Source organism: Myotis lucifugus, unplaced genomic scaffold (assembly GCF_000147115.1).
Source record: "Myotis lucifugus unplaced genomic scaffold, Myoluc2.0 scaffold_102, whole genome shotgun sequence".
NCBI classification, from domain to species: Eukaryota; Metazoa; Chordata; class Mammalia; order Chiroptera; family Vespertilionidae; genus Myotis; species Myotis lucifugus.
This window is the reverse complement of record NW_005871150.1, coordinates 3,327,603-3,342,224: the sequence shown is the minus strand read 5'-3', so window position 1 is coordinate 3,342,224 and position 14,622 is coordinate 3,327,603. Positions and strand designations below refer to the sequence as shown.

Here is a 14,622-nt window from a genome sequence, read left to right as displayed (position 1 = left end):
GTGTGTAAATATAGGCAAATTTTTCCTGTTGAGAACATGTTTGTCTTTTGACAAGATGTTTGCCTAGGCATCCATCTTTGTTTTCTTGATGTAAGAAAACATGGGTAATCTAAATTAATCTCAGAGAGTAAAGGCAGACAACTGCTTCATCAGGTGACTTATCCCAGTTTTTGATATTTGTCATTTCTTCCTCTTGGAAGTCACCCACATCATTTAAAAGGAGGTGTAAAGTGAACATCATTCACTCTAAAAGTCATACCTGTGGTTCTGATTCTAAGTTGATTTTGAAAGGATGAGCCTTTCCATCTTCAGATACCTGTGGAGACCATAAGCGAGTTTCCGCCCTGTAAATAAAATAAATTCGTAAACACCAAATTCTAATATACTTCCAGTTTTAACATCCTTCAGTTTCCTATGACATTTGTGAAAATACTACTATCCCTTGATAATTTAAGCAAAAGCAATATTCCTTGTTCATTATTCTGCATTCTCCCATCTAATTAGTCTTACATATTTAGTGTACTTTGGGGGAAACTCGAATGGATCAAGATGGGCTGCTATGGACTGTTTGTAAACTGCCCCATCCCTCCCTCCCAGCCCAATCATATGTTGAAACCCTAATCCCCAATGTGATGGTAATTGGAGTTGGGGCCTTTGGAGGGAAATTAGGATTAGTTTATAAGCCTAGTGAAATAAATGCCCTTCTAAAAAGAGGGAGAGACACAAAATCTCTCTCTCTCTGTGTGTGTGTGTATGTGTGTACCTGGGAAGGCCACTAGACAGCCAGGAAGAGGCCTCTCACGGAGAACCTAAGCATGCTGGCACCCTTATCTCAGACTCCCAGCCTCCGGAACCATGAGAGATAAGTGCTTGGTGTTTAAGCCACTGAGTCATCCGTGGTATTTTTGTTATAGCGACCCAAACTGACTGAGGCAAAGACATTGTATAATTTCTGGAGAAAGTAGGTGTCCAGTGCATGTGGAAGACAGTATAGGAGGGAGATTCTGCAGGGACCCCCTGTACATGACCCAGGGCAAGCTCCCAGGTCTCCTCTAGTGCCCTGCTAGCCTACCCAGGCCACCAAAGGAGACGGGGAGTGACTGGCCAGGGGGATTTGCTGCTGGCATCAAGGATCTGCGCTTTGTCCAATCCTTTTTATGGATCTGTTTGGGACGGTGTGCTTGGCAGGTACGCAGGTTATGCACAGACAGGGAAAGAGTCAATTTCACCCCATCACATGGCCGATCAACTGTGTGCCTTCTGTACCAGCAGGGAAGATTGTGAACACAACAGCAGCAGGATGAACACACTAACAGCCACTGTCACAAAACATTGTTTCCACAGTTGTTTCATCTCCGGTTCAATGACCTAAGACTGTTTTTGGTCAGAAATGGCTCATTATCTAATACTCTCATGGGCACACACTCTCACACCTTGTGAGATTCTTCTGGGCTGAATTCTGTACGAAACAGCCAATGGCCTGCAGCATATCAGCAACCAGTTTTTAACATGGCCATATTTTGTCAAGCCAAGAGATTCTTTTAGGAGAATCTTTGAATTCCATTTTCTACCACATTTAGACCAGCAGGGCAACTGGCCATGCTGTGTAGTGTTCCTGTGGCCAATACCTTTTATGGTTCTATTTTCATTGTCAATGAACTGGATCAGTCCAGGAAAAAAATTCCATTAGCCTCTTTCACTAGTCTAACATTCCGGAGAGTTCCTTTTAGAAATGGTTTGTTAACAACGACTAGATTGACTGACGTCAGGGAAGAACAGACCAAAGTGGCGGATCTAGGAAAAAGCCAGTCAAAGGCCTAGTTTCTGAGACACGCTTCTCACGGGGAGGATGAGATCATTTATCGTTTTGGTTCAGGTTCTCCTGCCAAACAGATCACATTTTAGCGCCATCAGTTAAAGAGCACCTGTCAATTTTGAGACACAGCTGGTGCGCTGCCGCTTTAATCCTGTCCTGTGCATCAGCGTGAGTCATGGACTCTGTACCGAAGCCGTCGATAGCCAGGATGACATCTCCAGGACACAGGTTGGCAGCCGCTGCCTTGCTCCCTGGAGTAATCTGGAAGAAATCATGGCACCACTTAAAAAAAAATCAGCATCTCACAGATATCCGGAGTTTTGTGCCTGACATCTGTATTTCAGCTTGGTAACACTTTAAATGTTTTACTGGGTAGGCAGTCATAAATCTAACTTACAATGACTCTTAATTGATCAATTGTGTTAGCTCTCTTTTCCCATCATGCGAAGTAATTTTGTTTTTTTAAAAACCACATTTAATTTATCATGACACGTCTTATTCTTTTTAAAACACCTTCCTATCTCCCTGTTTGAATGATATTTTCTTTGCTTTAAACAAAATAATTTGTTTTTTTTTTCTTTTAGGTTTCTTTTGTCAGCCCAAACTATTTGGGAATAGAACTTTACTGAATTTAGGGAGATTTCATATTTGAATTGAAACTGCTTTAGCATCCCTGTAAGTTATGATTCACTCAGGGGTTACTTAGGATGTGGAAAGCTTGAAAGAGAATCACTTTAGAGTTAATAGAATAATCCACATAATAAATCCAGTTGTAACTTTTATGAACTCTTCAGAGAGCTGAAGTTGCAGGGCAACCAACTAGCCTGCAATTTTAGGAAAGACAGGTGCCTCCAAGGAAAGGCACAATGTAAGCATGGGCTACCCTGAATCAGAGCAAGGAGGAAGATGGGGCCACCGCACTAGCTGTTAAGAAGAAATCAAGTAAAATTATGAACAAATTAGAGGCCCGATGGACGAAATTCGTGTAAGAGTAGGCCTCCCTTCCCCTGGCTGCTGGCACTGGCTTCCCTCTGGCACCTGGGACCTGGGCTTCCCTCCGGCCCTAGCTTTATCCGGTCTAATTAGCATATTACCCTTTTATTATTATAGATTGTTAAAGGCCGAGTGTGAGTTAGTATTGAGAGTCTAGAATCCCTGGGAACTGCAGACACAGGGGAAGTTTCTATCCATCCAGTCTCTTCTTCATGAATGGAGAACAGATGGAACAAATAGAAAACAACTAACAAGATGCAACATTTTATTATGCTAAGCGAAATAAGCCAGTCAAAGATAGGTATCACGTGATCTCACTCTTGTGGAATCTAAAGAACAACATAAACAGATGAACAAATAGATCCAGAGACACAGAAGCATGGATCCAACACCCAAATCTCAGAGGGAAGGTGGGGGTGAGGTGTGGTGGGGAGAGATTAACCGGGGAACTTACATTTATATATGCATAGCCCATGGACACAGATGATAGTGTGGTGAAGGCCTGGGAGGAGTGGGTGCAGGGTGGAGGGGGTCAGTGGGAAAAAAGGGGGACACCTGTAATACTTTATTTCTTTTTCTTTTATGCCTGAAGATTAGTGCCATTCATGTCAACCTGTCATTGTTACATTTTGCCAGTTCCCACTATTTAGAGCAGAATAATACATACATAGAACTTGACTTAAATCTGAAACTGCTCCAGGAATAATGTAGACTGTTCCTAATGTTTTATCTGAGGTTCAGTCATTAATCCATTTTCCTCCTGCATTTTTTTTAGTCTAGCTATTAACTCTATTTCACTTTGTGGCTCTAAGGGAGATCCAAGATTCATCTAAATAAGCAAAATTACTAAAATAGTAAATTCTCACATGCCCTAAATCTTCAGCCTCATCACTGAGATGTTTCTTGTGCTCACCCTACTTCTGTGATCATGGTACTGCAGTGATCATGGTCACTTCCATTAGGGATAGTTGACAGGATCCGGGTGAAGGCAACTGGGGATGGTTACATCTCAGCCTCTGGGGGGCATTTCATAGATGTTTTCCATTTAGAAATTCTCCCAAACCCAGAACTGTTAGAAGAATAACAAGTTTCCAGCCCCGATGTGACTTGTAGGGATAAAAATAATCTTAAACTTTTAATTTTCTCTAGCTAGAGTTCATTAAAAATCAGTACTATCTAATTTTTAAAACTCTAAGATCAGAATGTTTTTCTTTGAGTCAAAGCATGAGAAAACATTGGTTAATGTATATGCTTTTAAAGCCTCACCGGGCTTTTCTAATATAATCAAATAGATGTGGGTGATATAACACTCGCTCTTGATTTAGAAAAGGCTAACTTTTAGCTTTGGTTAGGACGAGTGGAAGGTAGAGTTGTGTGTGTATCTGTTTATATAAATTTTAAACAGAGACATCTGGCGTGCTAAACTTAGATACTGAATATTCTAAATGTTATTAACAGCGTTGATATGGATGTTAATAACACTATTTTATGTTTACCCCAAATATTACATTTGCAAAGCTTTTTCTAATAAATCTGACCACTGCAACAGCTTGAAGACAGGCTGGACAAGGAAGACTGCCCCTATTTTCAGAGAAGTGTCTAAGTAACCCTGTGGCTGCTTAACTAAAGTTGGGAGCAGCTGTACACAGCTCTGTCACCAGATGTTTCAGAGGTCAATAGGAAAGATGGTTGGTAGTGATGGCCAGAGCCCACTTCAACCCGGATGTCCTGGGATCTCCAAGGAGAGAGTCGGTAAGAAAGAAAAAGGATGTAGAGACAGGGGCGAGACAGAAGGAGAAAACACTGTTCTTCACTTCTACCAAGTTCTCAAGTTCAATTGGTCTTAGTGGTCAGAAAATGACCACTACGTGGGTCTGGTTGTAGTAAGTTAAACTCTATGTTTAAACACAAGAATATATTATTTCCACACATTACTTGATATTATTATATTATTTTATATTATTACTAACATGTTTTCCCAAATTAGGAGACAAGAGAGCTAAAATGAGGTAAAGAGTTTTCAGTGGATTATTTATTATTCAGGTCAGTAGGGCCTCCAATGTCTAAAGCATTGGAGAGACCATTGGAGACAGTACTGCCATCAGTCCCTGAGCGCCATGTTTTCAGGCCTGTCTGATTAGAAGGACCACCCGGGGTCCTTGCTGACCATGGACTCTCACCCAGCTCTGGATTTCTGGAATTGTGAACACTGGCAGAGAAGCTCTGGCAGAGAGGCTAGGGAATGTGTGTTTTGAACAAGTGCCTCAGATGGTTTTCATTATTCACATCAACCTATTACTTGGGTCTGTTTGGAAAAAAAATAACTTAAAACAGAGATGAAACATCTGTAATGTTCTGTTTACTGTGGGAGACACAAGGGAAGTCCAAGATATAGCCCTTATGGGATTTTTATGTTAATAATAAAAATGATTGAAATAGTTATGGAGCAAGACAAGTATATACTGATGGGCTTACAGTGGAGCGTGGATCAAAATGTTGAGAAACCCCATTATTTGGTTGTTCTCCCTTGTGTACAAATAAACTCCAGTGCCTCTCCTGGCATTCAAACCCTCTAGCACCCACAGTCTGCATCTCTAGAGCCATACCCACACCACTGAACCTAGAATCTCTGTAAGTAGTACCTGGGCATGAGTATGTACTAAAGTTATTGGGGTGAGTCTATTGTGCAGCCAGGGTTGAGAACTATTATATTACTAGAGGCTCGGTGCACCTGGCCTGCAGGGATTAGGCCAAAACTGGCTCTTCGAATCCCCTGAGGGTTAGAGGGTGGTTCTCAGGTGATGCACTCCAGAATCGGGCTCCCTCCTCTCTAGTTCCAGGTGCCTCACCTGAGAATCGCAGCTGCCAAGTCACCACAGCTTGGCAGCTCCTGTGTTGAGTGTCTGCCCCCTGGTGGTCATTGCATGTCATAGCTACCGGCTGGTCAGCTGGTCGTTTAGTCTTTTACATATATAGATTGTTATTATTGATTTTGTATTATTATTGAGAGCTACAATCTCACTGAATTCTCAAGACGATCTTTGAGAAAACTGATGCTCAGAAAGTATAAGGAACTTGCCTAAGATCACACATGCAGTGAAAATCTGAATTTCCCTCATGGATCTGTATAACTTTATAGCCCAAGCTCCTCCACTATCCCATCATGCCACTCCTGCAGGTACTCTCTCTCCCTGACTCCTCCTTTCTCTTTGGTCATGCTTTATTTCATGGAGTCCTGGACAGGTTCTATCACAGTGGTTTATGCACATGTCCCTTCTCTTCTACTGACATGTGAGCTTCTCAGGACATAGAAACCAATTAAGTTACGATGGCGTCCCCCACAGTGCCTTCCACAGGCAACACATCCTGCACTTAGTAGATATTTAGGGGATGGATGAATGTTATGCACCTAGGAACCAGCACTTCCATGCAGACACGTCTTTGGAAGAACAAAATTAAATAGATTTTTAATCACATCAGCTTTCTTGCTACACTTGAATCCTGGAAAGGGATTGCATTCAGCTGTACACATTTCTTTCTAAAAGTTCAAACTTCAAATACAGTTCATGTTAAAGTAATACACATTTCTATGGTAAAGCCTGGAGAACTCGAGCCTGCATTAACATTGCCTGTGTTGGTACCCAAGTGCACATAGCATTCTCAATTGCAGTGATCTTGAACCTGGGTGTGCTCTGAATAGGAAGGAGGGGGGAGGGGAGAGGGGGAAGAGGAATTGAGTGGGAAAGGACATGCTGGCAGCAGATGTATACACTAATTCTCCATCATGTGCACAAACGAACCTTGCACTTTATTCCAGATTGGACCCTTTGTGAAAACAAATGATCTGTAACTTGGCAGTGATAGTAGATCCACCTTCTGGGTGGTCCACACACTTCAAAAAGAAAGACTCCTTAGAATCATCCTGCCAAGAACAGAGATGCTGCTCACTCAGAGGTGTGAGCCCCGGGCTTTATTCTGTGAAACACTTAGGCCAGTTATATATGGTGGCGGCAAAAACTTCCCACTCCCCAAGCTCAACACCACAACATAACTTATATTGCACAAAGCCTAGAACACCCATTGGCTGGAAATTGCTCTCCTAAAAATTGTCTGTGTCACATTCAATTGCTCACTTTTTTGAGAATGTCTGGTCTTTGATATACCTTATTTCTGATATTCTTTTTTTTTATGATATAAAGATCAACCTGACAGATTAATTAGATTGTAAGCAATGGTGGGGTGTATTTCAGTGGATGGAGAGAATGACATTGATAACCCGGTGCCCCAGCCCTGGTGTAGCAGAGGATCATTATCGAGCAGCATGGCTGAGTCCAGATTTGTATTGTGTGAGGGAGGGAGGTGGGGGTGGCTGGTAGGAGGACAAACATGGATTTAATTGACTTGAGGAATACATCTCACTTATGGGACTTTTGGTGGCATTAAGTGGAAGCATTGGTATTTCATTCCTTTGCATGCATATTTAAAATAGACAAATCAATTAACAAAAGAATTGTCATTCATCTTTATCGTAGGATATTTTTGTGGACACAATCTATACTTATTTGTGATAGTTACGTTGAAAAGTGAGCAGTTTAGTCAATAATTCATATTGTGTCATATTTATTCTGTAACATATATGATATACAAAGTGCTGTACTCGGTGCTGAGTAACCCCCAGATTTGAGTAACCCCCAGTTCCTACCCTTGGGAGGCATGTGGTTTGTGGGATACAGATGTACTCAGACATCTGTGGTATCAGGTAAGATATGAGGAGAGGTCATAGGTCAGAAGCTATGGTAGTCAAAGGGGCCGAATGCTACATAGAGGACAGTGGGGTGGAGTAGGGAAGAGAATTCTGGAGGAAAACGGTAGAGGAGCAAAGATTTGTTAGAGAAATTGTGAGTAATCCAGAGTCATGGCACTGTTGCCTATTAATGGGTGGGAGGAGGAAAGGGGGAGAGACAGCCAAAGAGGGAGGAAATAGAGTTAGAAACTCGAGTTGGGATAGAGGGTGAAAGCCCTGAGTGTGTAAAGACCACACATTTTATTCACTACGAGAGGCTCAGTGCACAGATTCGTGCACCAGTGGGGTCCCTCGGCCTGGCCTGCAGGGATCGGGCTGAAACGGGCAGTCCAACATCCCCCGAGGGGTCCCGGAGTGCGAGAGGGCACTCTGCAAAGCTGCTGTTGCTTGGCAGCTCCTGCATTAAGCGTCTGCCTCCTGGTGGTCAGTGTGTGTCATAGCTACCGGCCGGTTGGCTGGTTGGTTAGGCTTTTATATATATAGATACTCTGGTGATGCTACTGAGGGGTGTGTAAGAATGGGGAAGATAGGAGCAACCTTGCATCTCCCGAAGATGGCTGGGAAGGACACGCAGGGGAAATTGGGGAGGGAGACAAACAGCTCAGCAGGACGTTATGAAATCTTGAAGAGGTACAGTGGTAGAAACAAAGAAAAGTGGTAGATGTTAAAGATAGAGAATCAACAGAAGCAGGTGATGAATTGGATGGCACAGAACACCTATTGGAAATCTCTGTACAGTAAGCAGATTTTTCCCCATACGTGGACATCAGAGTGCAGACGTTGGAGGCAGGTAGACCTGGCGTTGGTTCTGCCCCATCCCTTGTCCTCAGCAGGTTAATGAATCTCTCGAGGCCTCCCCCTCCCCATTTGTAAAAGGAGATCATAGCACTCCTGCTCCTATTGGATTATTGTGAGATGTGAGTGAGTCTGTGGCTATAAATAAAGGGTTTAGAAGACAGCATGGCAAGCAACCTTATTCACTTCCTTTCCACATAATATAAAGATTATAAAAGTAATAGAATAATCCTACTACCTATGGACAACAATGCTCATTACTTTTTTGCAATATCTTCTAGTCTTTTTCCAAATGATTTTTAGTACTCTTACAGTTTCAGTGGAAATAGTCTCAATTAGGTGTTCACTAAGGCAAAAAAGTTCATGCGGATGTGTTTTCATTTATTCAACACGAATCTCCTACGGTTTGGGGGATTCCTGGAACACAGAGCAGTTCAGTTTTACCTGCCTCCGTGAGATAAGTTAATCAAAGAGAAGAGGCATGGACAAATGAACAATCATGCACGGTGCTGCACTGTTCCTGAACCAAGCGTCACAATGATCAATACAATTAGTAATGAGTTAAAAATTCAAACCAGACTTGGCCTCCCAAGTAATAATTGTCATCATATCAAATATGTTTACAAAGAGCGCCTGCAGTCCAACCCCAGAATGTACGCACGGCTTTAAATAAACATTGTTCCAAATGTCAACAGCTCGACTTTCAAACACAAGATGAATCATATTGACATGCTGCATAGCAATAGCAAGATACTCCCTTTGTAAATCACTTAATTATTTCTTTAGGGTTTAATATAAATATGATTTATCTTTTGTTGGAACTCAAAAGCTTATTTCATTTAATATAAACAAATGAGAACGATACTTCAGAAACTTTAAAAATATTTCTTAGTAGAGATAATGGAAACTGTTTTCTTTGGTAGATCCATAAAAGGCATTGCTTGGCCCAGATCACCAAACCCTTTTCTGCTTAGTTTACTTAGGAACATTTTTGGGGGTATGTTAAGTTTTCATGTCTCATACAAAAACGCATGTCAGATGTGTTTATATGTTCTTGAAAAATGTAAAACAAAGCTTGAAATGTTCCATGGTGTGCCTTTGTATGTTACATGTTTGAAGGTATTTTTTAAAAGAAATTGGTTCCCAAATCTCATAGACATATAAGTAAGAACAGAATTTAAAAGGTATTATCTTGTTCAAAAATCTATGTGAGTAAATCAGATTATAAAGTATACGTTTATAAGATGCAGTATAAGCAGCAGGGAAGAGAAAAAACAAAGCATAAAAGTATTAGGTTTACTATGGTTTCTATGTGATGATAGAAATAATTTTCTTTTAAGGCAAATACTTGTGTTAGAAAGAAATCAACTAGACTAAATAGAAGTTTATGGGGAGGACAGAAACCCCGGAGTTTCCTTTTTCTTTCCCTCCGATTAGACAATACTGTAAAGAATATTGAGTAAGAAAAGCTTGACTTTGATAGCAAAGCCTTATGTTCAGAGTTATTAGGCTGAATGCTGATTTTCCATGAGATTAAACGAAACGATCTGACCCGTTTTCTTTGTAGTTTCAGTTCTAGGTGCTGATTTCTCAGCCAAGTTCCCAGCTTTGGAAAATATTTATCCAAAATGCCTGGAAACCTAGGGACACCGATTAGTAATGTTTTCGCTGTCTGGGCTGATAAGAGCGGTTCCCTCTTGGCGGACCCAGGGAGCGCCCGCGAACAGCGCCGGGCTGAAGTTTCCATCCAGACAAGAAACAGTTTCCATCCAGACAAGAAACAGCCCCAGTGTGGGTCCTTTCTCTCTACTTCCCGGTCCCCATCTCTCCTTCCTGCGCCCCCGCCCCCATTGTGACTGGAAGGAGGCCAGAGTGGAGGGTGGAGGCCAGAGGACCCCCGCCCTCGAAGCCTCGCCCCCTCGCCCCTTCTGAGCCCAGAGGAAACGCTGGCGGAAAGTTGCTGGGGACCGAGAGGAAACGCTGGCGGAAAGTTGCTGGGGACCAAGAGGATGCAGGCGGACCGCTGGGGCTGACAGGTCAGTTCTCTCAGCGGCTCTGCATCCTCCAAACCTCACTTTGCCAAGTTGCTGCCGCCCCTCCAACTGCCTGTTCCAGGCAGAGGACCCACCTCCACGGGGTCCCCGACTTGCAGCAAAAGAAGGGAGAACACCTACCCTGGTGATGATCAGAGGCTGGTTGAAGTCGATGCCCCCTGAGAGTCGGAAGCCCCAGGGCGCAGGGCCCGGGAGGACCACGTTCTGGGGCATGGTGCCTGCTGGGTCTCCTTCCGCACGGCGACAGTCCCTGCGCCGGACAGTCCTCTGTGCGCCCTGGGCAGTGTCCTGGCTGGGACCCGGCCCCCGGGAGCTTTATCCCTGCTCCCGAGTGACGTCACCGGCCCCCTCCTCCCGCCCCCTCCCACCCAGGAGAGCTCCAACTTTGGAAGAAAGAGACGCCAGGCCCAGGGGAGGTTAGGGACGCACGGCTGGGTGCAGCCTCCAGAGCTGCTGGCGCTGCGGGCGCTGAGGCTTCGGGTTACAACCCCCATCACTCTCTTCAAGTCACACCTGTCCTCCTGTTTATTTTCTACTTGGAGCTCAGCGGGGCGCTTCATTCGAAGTTAAAAGCAGTTACACCACAGCCTCTGTGCTTCATTAAAGTAAAACACAGCATCATCAATACAGTGAGTTATTGAGCAATTTGGAGTGCGGTAATATTTACCGACTAGCTGTGCGACCTTGGCTGTTACCCAACCTTCTTAAGCCGCAGTTTTCTCAACTGTAAAATAGGGCTAGGAATCGCCTGAGGTGGTTTGGCTCAGGGGGTAGGGCCTTAGCCCGGGGACTGAAGGGTCCTGGGTTCAATTCCGGTCAAGGTCACATGCCTGGTTTGTGGCCCTAGGGAGCCGATCAATCTCTCATCATTGATGTTCCTATCTCTCTTTCCCTCTCCCTTCCTGTTTGAAATCAGTAAAAATATATTTTAAAAAAATAGGGGTAGTAATTGTACTTACATCATAGGTAGTCAGTGAAATACCATGAACATGAGCCACTTTCACACAAGCCGGGCACAGCATGAGGGCTCAGTTAAGTACACAGAGTCATACGTATTGATGGGTGTGCATAACATACTTAATATGGATTCAGATACAGTCTACATTTATTTGTTTAAAATGAAGAAATCTAAAAGTGACGATGTCATGCAAACAGTACCCAATCCAATGAACCTTCCCAAAGTACATATGAGTAGCCGATCAATCGATAGACTGGAAATATATTCTCATTTTGATTGGAGCAATTGTCACCTCCTTCAAATGCGGTCCCAAAACTTACGTTTTTGACACATGGGAAGTGAGCAGAACAGAAACCTAGAAGTGGAGACTGTCCTGTGTGGACGTGACAGGCAGAGTGAGGGTGGGGAATGGAGTGCTGGTGAGAGGACCCCAAACCTAAAGCATGTGCCCAGGAGAGAAGGGGGGTTTCCGTGAGCACCAGGTGGTCCCAGTGCTGTGGCGAACACCTGTGTGTGTGAGCCTTCTTCATCCTGACAAGTCCATCAGATGGCTGCTATTATTCCCATCTCTCTCTCTCTCTCTTTTATTTTAGATAAGGAAATCGCTCCCTAGAAGCTGAGTAACTTGCATGAGATCACACAGCTAGTAAGTGGTGGAAGTGAGATCCCAAACCCAGGTCTGGTCCAGAGGCCGCCTGCGGTGGTAGAGAGGCCGGGAGAGTGTGGGGAGAGGCGTGCCTAGTCTCAGTGCGGAATCAGGTGTTTCTGGTGTTATACCCAGCATGTTCTGAGTCCCAAGGAGAGGGGAAGGAGGCTGGAGAGAAGTAGAAAATGCTTAAAAAACCCAAGAATGAGGGTCTTGTATGTCATGCCCTATATGCTAGGGCAGTGATGGTGAACCTTTTGAGCTCGGCGTGTCACCATTTTGAAAAACCCTAACTTAATTCTGGTGCCGTGTCACAGAGGAAAGAGAAAAGATATTTAGGAAGCTGTGAGCAAAGCGGACCAGCCTGGGGATTGTGTAAATCACACAACCAGGACACTCCTACCGTGCCCACCGTGGTGGAGTGTATAAAAATCCCAGGGAATAGAGGTTCCCTGCCTCCCACCGATGTTGAGTTATCAGGGACACACTTATAATATGCTCTGTTGATTTTGCCTATTGGGCTGGCTATGTTATTGTAAAGCACATTTTCTCTGTCAGTCACTAGCTGTCTCTGCTTGGTACACACGTACACATGTGTGCACCCCTCTCCCCGCACACATGAAGGTCAATCCAGAAAAAAAGTCTCACAAGCTATTTGGTATAGTGTTCTCTCTATATAAAAGGCTAATATGCAAAGTATTCCCTTGGGAGTTCGACTGGGAGACCTCGATTGCTTGCTATGATGTGCACTAACCACCAGGAGGCAGTGTGGAACAAAGGAAGGCCCTGGCCGGCAGCTGGAAGGCCCCAATTGGCCCTGATTGCTGGCCAGGCCTAGGGACCCTAGTGTAATTATAATTGCTTATATCTTACCTCATGAGCTGGCTTATATAACCAATCAATTATATATTTTTGGTTTTCTGCTTTTTTATCAGCCATTTTTGGCATCGTTTGGATGTAAGTAGTATCTCTACACCATCAGTATAATATCCGATGAGTCCTTGAGGCTTTGCAGAGAGCATGGGAGGCAAGGGTAACAGAAACCTAGGAGTTGAGACTGAGTGGTCCCTGCAGCCAGGGTGAGGGTACTGCTCTTAGTGTGGCTATTGTCCTCAGAAGTTATTTTTGGATGAGTCTCTCCTTTAAAAAAATACTTCCCTTTTTAAAGGAGTATGCCAAACTCTTTACGATTCCATTAAGTATTACTTTTGTAATTATTATTTTAAACCATATTTAGAAAGTTCTTTAATCTTTTCCTTTTAGAAGAGGGTCAATTTTTCATTCTATTCTGATGTAAGTGGAAAATCTTTCTGTTGGTTGAAAAATCATCTCTCTGATTTTAATTCTCAAATCTATAATTTTAACCTTAGATTTTCTTCTATTTTCTGATCCTTTTTATATAATTGCCTGCTGGTGCAAATACAATTCAACCTGTGCAAAACCAAACCATCATTGTCGTTACACCAAACTGATTCCTGACCCCTGTGTCTTTTTTTCTTTCTTAAAATATATTTTTATTGATTTCAAAGAGGAAGGGAGAGGGGAGAGAGAGATAGAAACATCAACGAGGAGAGAGAATCATTGATTGGCTGCCTCCTGCACGTCCCCTGCTGGGGATAAAGCCCATAACCCAGGCATGTGCCCTTGACCAGAATCAAACCCTAGACCCTTTACTCCGCAGGCCGATGGTCTATTCGCTGAGCCAAACCAGCTAGAGCCTGTGCCTTTCTTTTCCTTCTATTTACATCACTGATTTTGAGAGAGAGAGAGAGAGAGAGAGAGAGAGAGAGAGAGAGGAAGAGACATACATTGATTTTGTTGTTTCACTTATCTATGCATTCATTGGTTGATTCTTGTATGTTCCCTGACTGGGAATGGAACCCACAACCTTAGCATATTGGGATGACACTCTAACCAGCTGAGCTACTCGGCCAGGGCCTCTGTGCCTTTCCATTTCCTCATATCTGTTCATTTTTCTACTACTGTTCCAGGCTTCTAGGATTATAAATTTTCCCTCTTTTTAAATTTCCTATGTAGCCAATGTTGCTATGTATTGTGGTTTCATTCATTAATTCATTCAATAAACTTTTGTTGAGCATCAGTGACATGCCAGGCACTATGAATGTGAAGATGAATATGACTGTCCTCTAGGCAGTCATAAAATAAGGGAGACGGAGATGTGAACTGTGATCACATAATGTGATGAGCACTGGGACAGCGTTGTGTATAGTGATGGGATAGGAATGAAGGGTGTAATCAACTCTCCTGGTAAAGGTGTCAGGGAAAGTTTCCAGAGGAAGAGATGTTAGAGCTGGATCATAAGGAGTAAGTTTTCCAGGTGACTGGGAATTGGAATGGGACAGGAAGGAGGATACTCAAGGCAGAAAGAGCTGTATAGGATGTGCAGTGGCGGGAGGCAGGAAACATTGGGTAAGGACAGGAGACAACGGTCATAGCATCCAGGAGCTGTATCACGGGGTATGTTACACTAACATTCCAACTTCATCCTATTGGGAGCCTTGGAAGAGTTTTAAGCAACAAGTATCATTTGCCTTT

At 43.4% G+C, this 14,622-nt stretch overlaps 1 protein-coding gene across 4 annotated transcripts in view; it reads right to left on the bottom strand.

Moving 5' to 3' along the window:
- PDLIM3 (PDZ and LIM domain 3) overlaps positions 1-10,768 on the bottom strand; it is a 30,145-nt gene extending 19,377 nt beyond the window's left edge. For 2 of the 4 annotated variants that reach the window (XM_014459098.2, XM_006092662.3), the window contains exons 1-3: positions 10,583-10,768; positions 1,926-2,077; positions 260-344 (exon numbers count right to left, since the gene is read on the bottom strand). In XM_014459098.2, coding sequence (XP_014314584.1) covers positions 260-344; positions 1,926-2,077; positions 10,583-10,675 — 330 coding nt within the window. In that variant the 5' untranslated portion in view covers positions 10,676-10,768. The remainder of the gene's footprint in view (positions 1-259; positions 345-1,925; positions 2,078-10,582) is intronic. The other 2 variants (XM_006092660.3, XM_014459099.2) reach the window with 1 other exon arrangement.
- Between the last annotated feature and the right edge of the window lie 3,854 nt (positions 10,769-14,622).